This window comes from Echinococcus granulosus, assembly GCF_000524195.1.
Source record: "Echinococcus granulosus chromosome Unknown EG_S00035, whole genome shotgun sequence".
In the NCBI taxonomy this organism is placed as follows: domain Eukaryota; kingdom Metazoa; phylum Platyhelminthes; class Cestoda; order Cyclophyllidea; family Taeniidae; genus Echinococcus; species Echinococcus granulosus.
In genome coordinates, this window is record NW_020170415.1 from 677,659 (window position 1) to 685,775 (window position 8,117).

Here is an 8,117-nt window from a genome sequence, read left to right on the forward strand (position 1 = left end):
TCGGTCATTTTTGAGCGGTTGCTTACGATCTTGGAGGTTCCACTACCAGCGGTTGTGAAGTAGAGCTCGTCACGCCCCAAAAGAGGGTTCATGTTACCCACATCAACTCTGCTCCTAGAAACTTGCAAATTGTTAAGATCGGATCATAAGCCTCAACTACTTGCATGCATGGGCAACCAAAGTGGTGAATCTGACTCCAATTTCTGAAGCCCTTCAGCCTATCAACACGTTTGAATGGTTGAGATAATAAGCAGGCAGTTCACTTAATCAACTACGAAGTCAGGAGGTAGCAAAAGTTTTCGGAATAACTAATAGATGCCACTCGCCTCTTTTATCCGATGTCTAGTTCGCAAAAATAAACTATAGCTTCAAAAGTAAAAGTGCCATGGGCGATAGATGTAGATGGGGAAGACAAAATCACGGAGAGGAATAAAAAAGTTTTTTAGAGCTAAAAGTACTCACATTACTTGCAAATTGGAGCAAAACAGGTCAATTAAACCTTTTCTGTCCTCTTTTTTGCCTTTTGGCCCAGTTGTGGATCCATGAGAACCACTCAGGAGTGGTAAATGCAATTTCATATGTCATTAAACGTTTTTAAACAAAAAAACCTTATTAATCATTAAAATCGGATTTCTCTTCAAAACTACCCACAGTGTCAACATTAATTATCCTTTCGTTTATCTGCTTGATAGAGTACATCAGTGGTGCAAAAGATAATAGACCTCCATCCAATTTGGTTTGTTTTATCGCCTTTGAAATCAAGCCAGTGACATCCTCATTGAAGAACTGAAAGGCATTATCATGCGTTGACATCCTTTGTCCGTATCAGGGGGTACTTACCACTCTGCTGATATTTCCACCTCATTATGCTGACCACTGGAAGCCGTAGGAGATTTTAAGCCGACAAATACTTCTCTTTGCAATTCATGTAAGCCGAGAGGTCTCATCCTAACCTAACTTTCTAATAAAACCGAGTAAAACTGCGATGAAGACAAGAAGGAGGGGTGTAGTAGTGTTTTCACTAATACTTTATTCGCTCACAATCTGAAGGATTTCGTATGTTCGGAAAACAGTAAAAGTGTGTGCTGTTTTTGTTTGATACTCGCGTTTTATCTTCGTGAAGCTCTCCATCCTCACAAGACGCAGGTGGAGAAGTGAAATGCTGTGGAAGCAAAAGAAGGCAAATGTTTACTTATTGCTATCAGTCTCAAATATTGAGGCGGACGAACTGATGAAGCAGGCATGAAAATGATGACATTATGCTTAAGCCTCCAATCGCCAGGACCATGAAAGAGACATGATAGCCTAAGGTAAAGATTGATCCATTTTCAGCCAATCAGAATTCAGTCAAAAATCTTCGTGGCTTAAATAAAAATACCTGTCATTTTGCGGAATTTATGGACCAAACATGTCAAAAGACGAGCAAATCTTCATTCGTAAAGTTTAAGTCCTCATAGTGCTTCCTCCGCTTCCCTTCGAAATCCAACAAATTGGATAATGCGTCTCAAGCCTTATTATCCAATAATTATTTCTCTTTTATTTTTAAGTGAATCCCTCTTGATCATTTTTTTTAACCATTAGTAAGGCAACATACTCAGTATTACTTGAGAGACCACGTCTGTTTTCCTCGGCTCCCGTGGTTCAGGTCACCACCTTGGTATCTCGGCGTCCCGTCGGTATCAGTCTGCCAATCCAAATCCCTCCTACACTGTTGCGATTTCCTATGACACCACTAACCTTTAAGAAATTTATCGACTTGTCGAATTCTGGCAGCTCCTCTGTGGTTTTATAGCAATGTCTACCTCTCTGCTACTAGACAGAACATGGCGAACACAAAATTGGCATTATTCATTATTTCTGGATTAGCTATTCTGTTTCTAAAGTTTCCGCCAGCTTTGTTTGAACAAACTGCAGATACCGAGCGAATAAGCAACCAATTATTTTAAGTGACAATAACATAGTGGCATAATAGGCAGTGGGATCCACCAACTTTGATGGAAGTAAGTTAGGAATGCAAACGGTCGGACTCCGTAGAAACAGCTTAGCCAGACTGTCCAAGGAATCGCTTTTCAAATTAAGCTCCTTGAATTTATTAGAAACTTATACACTATACTTTCAGCTTACCAAAAATTATGTACAAATTGAGTGCTGCAGTAGAAATCTTAGACGTCGGACTAGTTGAAAGGGTTTGTAGATGGTAATTGAAGTACACTACTCGTTCCTTCTTTGACTTGAGGGAGTTATTCGCCATCAGCTTTTGATTTGCAGCCATTTCCCATGTTATGAGATGCTGAAATCGGTACTCTAGTCGAAAACCAAACTCAAATTTCCCCACAAATTCATCAGAGATGAAGAGCATAGTGAAGTGGCTGCCTGAAGAAGCGATTGCGAGGCTCCGGGTCGACGCTTGTTGCTGTTCAGTCTCAGGGCGAAAGACAGATTGTCTACTTCCGCAGACGCTCAACTGAACTGGCAGTTCGATAGATGGTCCATCGTAGAAGTACAGTCTATCTCCACTTTGCCCTGTGGTCTCATCGCATCTAAAAGGGGTTTGCCGATTTTACTATTCTACACACAATAGCCTCTCCAAGTATTGAGTCGACTGTCTTAACTTTCTGACAGCTAAGAAAAGACAGGAAATGTTTGACAGGGGCAATTAATATTCAACACCATTGTTTGTAGATTTTGTTCCTGCTTGAAAGCTATTGTGCACTCTTTTGTTCAACCTAGACTCGTTTAAGACATGAAAAGTTGTTATCATTGATGTGCACCTCAAAATACCCCTAAAACACAATAAAAGTGTAAAAGGACGTTTGGAAATTTCATAAAAATTGGCAAATAACAGCTCCGCATGAAGTAGTAGTCTTTGGGAGGAGTGGTCCTTTTTAAAGCATACTTCCCGATTGTGCTCTATAAATAAATGTGTTGATCAAGTTTATGTCACGTAAATGTGTCATGTAAATGTCATATTGCAGTGTAGATTTGAAAACTCAACTTTTACTTCTCGAAAATTTCACCCACTTGAGCTATGGCTAACAAGTCAACGTTGAGTTTATGAGGCGAACCCATCAAGGAGACGCTATAACTCATCTGTGTTCGATTTTATAATGAACCTGGTTTTGCACGAAAGGCCATTAAGGTGACCCCCTCAGTTAGGTAGGGTTGGAATTGCTTGCAGTTACAGGAAGGAGCCAGTACCACTTATTTTCCTCCACCACCTTTTCGGGCTTTTGTTCTCCACATACCAGCGTATTGAGATGCAGTCGCGGTTTTCAGTGCTTCGGCATTAACATTTGACAAATAGAATTACGGTGAAAGCCACGCCTCGAGATTTAATCGTCTTTTGATCGAAGAGCAACAGACTATGGTTTACCCAGTTTTATCAGTTAAGGTCCAGTCTATAAACCCGCCTTCGAAGTAAAGTCCGATTGGCTCTAGTTGACTTTGCGGGGGTAACTCTCTATGTCACCAATCTCCACCGGTTTCAGTGCCCCATAGGTTAAATTTGCCTTCTCTTTTACAATCGTATTTGTCATTGCTAAATTGCTAAAAAATATTTTCGTAACAGAAATTAAGCTGCCGGTTCTTAAACAAAAGTCCACAGATTAATTTTGGCTTCAAATCCTAGATACTACGCCTCTAATTTAGAAATTCAGCTGTCAACGGTGTCTCAACTGCTGCGATGTCACCGTTAATAACAGTGCTGTCTACCTGAAAAGTTTGAGGCCTGTAACCGTTTTAAAAATTTGAAAAGTATTCATCTATCCAATAAGTAACTTTAGAAGGGAGAGTTGGGAGTTCATTTTCGAAGAATTCGGGATTTCGGAATTCTCAACAACCCACCGTTCATAATCTCCAAGTTCAAGAAGAACGAATTTTAGGAATACTCTTTGTCCTGATCTACCCCGGAAGTAGTATGTTCCATTGACACATTTGGGATAGAGTTCGGGAAACCGAGGCGAGGTGAGAACGCCCTCTTCAGTCCGATGGGAATCAATTATCATCTCCAAGACTTCTGGAGCATTGCAACCCTGCTGTAGACTTGCAGAATCGCTGTTTAGAATGTTGGTGTTACTCGGAGTTCGTAAGACCACTTCGTCTGTCAGTCAAGGAAAAAGATTAAAAAGTGGTTGATGAGGAAGGTTGATAAATTTTGCCTACCAGGTAAAGTTGTGCTGCCAACCACCTCTTCTGTAACTGCGCAGGTAAGGCAAGTCAACTTTTGATCATTAATTCCAGACATACTTTAATAATTCAAAAACGTGGTACGAAGGCATTTAAAAATAGCGAGTGACCATGAGAATAGCTAACAAATTACAAAAAAATTACCTTTGATTAGACTGTGAGTTTAGGAGTTCTATATAATCTTAGTGTAGGATCGCATAACTAAACTAGTGATTTGCATGACTGCTTGTGAAAGGAATTGTATCATTTGCCTATTGTGTAAAATGAGCACTCTTCCACTGCAGAAAGCTCCCCATCAACTAGTTTGCGGACTTGCGAATCCATAAGATCGCCTGCGAAATCACTTGTATGTTCAAATTCAAGCACCTTAATCTAGTAAATCCTAAGCGGGTGCTTAGGGTTCGACTTCATCTGAAGCACTTTAAAAAAAGGGGGAGGAATCTCTCCGAAAGACCTCTTTTTGCCACGAGGAAGGAAGGTAACCAAATACGTTATTCCTAAGGTCTCAATCATTCATATTTCCCTGCTCCATTGAACAGATTGTTTAAAGCCATCCATGAAATTGGAGGCAAATGCAGGCAGTGTTTTTTAATGGCTGACTATGATAGCATCGCTAGATTTCTGGAATGTAGCTGAATTCCTCTATCAGCATTCACAGAATATGTTATCATAAAGGTGCTAAAAACCATGTTAAAGATGACAAATTTGCATACAAATTAGAAATCCCTAAATACCATTCCAGAGATTAGATATAAAATTATTACACATTTAAGGGAAGGGCTTTCTAGGCTTAGCCTAGGGATAAATGAGACTTCCATCGGCGATCATAAAGGCAAACTTAAAGGATGAGGTTGTAAAAACTGTGAACCTATCTTATGCCTTGTCAAGCTTTGTTGCTTAACACCATTTTTATGGCTAGACACTTAAGAAGTCGAATGGATTTCCCTAAAAACACAATCTTTTGTCCAATTGCGGCAGATAAAGTCCTGTTTCGTGAGTGTGCCTAGCTGTCGCAGAATCAGACAGGTGGGCAGCCAAAACACGGCAATAAATCCATTCCAACTCACCAGCCGCATCCTTAGGCAGACTGACTTTCTGCAATTTTTTTAAATAGTCGAAAAACTCTCGTACAGTCTCTTGCATTGCTCTTTTTTCAAAAGGGACTGCAGTGGTAGCTTTCCAAACCCGTGGTGATACTTTAGACCTCTTCACAAACACGTATTCGATCAAGAATCCACCATCTTTAGGGCGAAATGGAAGAGAAATGAAGGTAAGCTGGAGGTTTGGACCCTCAGAGATGATTTGGAAAGAATTGAGTGTCCCACAGATCCTTATTAAGAGGTTTGCCTCCCTCCATCGATCAGACGGTAAACTGTGGACCAGAACTCTATCGAAACTGGATAACAGGGATGTCTCATAGATGCAGCTGAATGAACAAAAAAATAGGCAATTATTTGGATGGAACAATACTGGAATATTTTCCACCTTCCCTGTAATTATACCACTGAAATGGGTTGTGGACAAGTGACAGTGCCGTTAAGACATTGAAATGGAATTGCAAAGATCAACCACTGGACTTTGGTGAAGTGGTGACAGATGTGCTGTGGCTATGATAATCGATTGAAGGCTGCAATTTTGGCATTTTTCGTTCCTTTTTTTGGTAAAAAATAACCCTGTATACTTGTTACGGACCACTCGCTCTCACCAAATCTTACAATTAGAGGGAAAATATTTTGGAAATGGTATATATGAGCGAGATAATAGATTTCTGGGTGTCGACTATATTGCTTCCTACAAGGACCGAATTCCCCGTAACTTCACCTGCAGAAACTTTAATTTCTACTTATTCTAAATGTTTAGCTTTCATTCAAGGTTACCATCAAAAAGTGATTTGTTTGACTTGCTTATATTTTATATTTTACAGATTTTTCAGACATTTGCAAATTAATAGGCACACTGATTCTTCACGCAACATTGCCTTTCCTCAATTGTGTTTTTTTGCCCTATACTTGCAGATGGTATTAAAAAAGCACATCAGACCAAAAATTTACAAATTAAAGACAATCTTTAAGGACGGAGTCAAAGTAAGAAATCCGTGGCTAATTTTATCTCATATTTTACTGTTATTATTGAAATTAGGCGTTTGTCATTTCACTTTGGCGAAGCTATATGCAAAGCTATAAAACTTTCCACTGAAAAGCAAACAAATATATCAAATAAAAGATGAAAGGAATTCCTCCTTTTGGTACTGATAACTTTATAATAATTTAGCAAAGCAAAAAAGGTCAGAAAATATTTTCCTTACTACAAAACAAATAATTTGGTAAAAACGGACATTGACTTGACCTAAATGTTTTCAGAAAAACTGGGGTAAATGGATAACTGGATCGAGCTTTTACTGCTCAGTGTAATTATTTACAATCCAATCAGCGTTGAAGGTCATCGGAACAGAAACCAGAAACGCAAGCATAATATGTCCCTGGGATAATTGAGACACTTCCTTTCATGGACATATTTCAATTAATTTGCTTCTCGACACAGCATATAGTGTGTATCGCTCAGCCAAATAGGGATGCTTACAATGTGCTTCTAACTTCGTTAGTTCCTTTACGTCTTTAAACATTGAAACAGTTTTTTTTAACCGGGTCCCACATGCTTTTTTTCCTGCTGCATGATCAATAACTGCAGTGCTTCATTAGGAGAATTGTTGTCTTTTGACTAAATTTATAGCCTACTGTCCTACAATGACATAATTAAGTATTAACAAATCTAATTTTGCCTTTGATTGCAACGTCCCTTTCCCTGAATGGATGAGAAATAAATTCGCTAGGAAGAAAAAAGTGCAAGACTTGACAGCCATAACAGATGTAGTTCCTAATGAAGACGCATGATTTTGTCTGCAATAACAATCTTAACTCCTACTAAAAAACAAAAAAAGTGTAGTACAGTTAACCAACAAACAAACAAGCAAGTACCTTTGTGTAGTTGAATTAGAGGGATTTGATAAATCTCGATGGCTCAGCAGTAAAGATTGAACAGACATGACAACGCGTTCATCGCCTCTCCCCATGAAGGTGTAGGAGCAGCGGATGTTGGGTGGGTAGTTATTGGGGTACCGTGGGGACACAATTCGACCACCCGCGATCAGGCGTCGCGCCGGTGTATTCTGAATGAGGTAAGAACACTCCGAATCGGGCAGCCGATCTCCATCCACCCGAAAGTTGCCTGGATGCATTTAAATTCAAATGCTATGAAAATGGCTCCCAGAGGCCAGAAGGCCAGTTTTATTTATGCCCAATTTGCGTGACGTGATTTGGGGGGCATTCTAATCGGGAAGGACACAGGTGAGGAAATATTGAACTTATCGAGACTTTACATGTCATGACCTCCTTGCATTACATAAAGTAGGACGCAAATTTGGGCAACTATTGTTGCTTTTTTTAATTGACTACACCACCTGGCTCCTTAGAACATAAATTTTGTCAGCATTTCCCCAAATTTATAGCTAAGAAGATTATCGAAGTAAGTGATTTTAATTTGAGAGTTCTAATCGTTTTACAGACCAGTAGATAAGCTTGTGTTATCTTTTTTGACTAACTTACTTGAAAAGAGAGATGTGAACTACCTCCAAAGTCGTTTTATCCGAATTCATAAGTGTAAGATCGCAAAGTCTGATATAAATTTCAATTCCTTTTCCTATGCATATCCTAGGCTATTAATAATTCAATTAGTGGGGTAAATCTTAACCTTCGGGTTGCGTGAATTATCAAGGAGAGTGCGTTTACGCTCCCTTTTCTGTTAGGTGAAGAAATAGTGTAAAATCTGCATACTTTTCACTGCTTGTTTGCTTTTTCCCACTCAAACCTTTTGAGTTATGAGTGGTGGTGATGGACTTAGGGCATTAAAGTACACAGGAGGACGGGTGTCACTTT

General features: G+C 39.4%; 1 protein-coding gene across 1 annotated transcript in view; it reads right to left on the reverse strand. All coding sequences in view use genetic code 11, as the record gives it.

Moving 5' to 3' along the window:
• Positions 1 to 1,641: 1,641 nt before the first annotated feature.
• EGR_05092 (Suppressor of lurcher protein) overlaps positions 1,642 to 8,117 on the reverse strand; it is a gene marked incomplete at both ends in the record, with an annotated part of 9,534 nt that continues 3,058 nt past the window's right edge. Inside the window, 5 exons of the mRNA XM_024494341.1 lie at positions 1,642 to 1,778; positions 2,125 to 2,540; positions 3,844 to 4,099; positions 5,253 to 5,611; positions 7,161 to 7,410. Of these exons, the coding sequence (XP_024351290.1) occupies positions 1,642 to 1,778; positions 2,125 to 2,540; positions 3,844 to 4,099; positions 5,253 to 5,611; positions 7,161 to 7,410 (1,418 nt within the window). The remainder of the gene's footprint in view (positions 1,779 to 2,124; positions 2,541 to 3,843; positions 4,100 to 5,252; positions 5,612 to 7,160; positions 7,411 to 8,117) is intronic.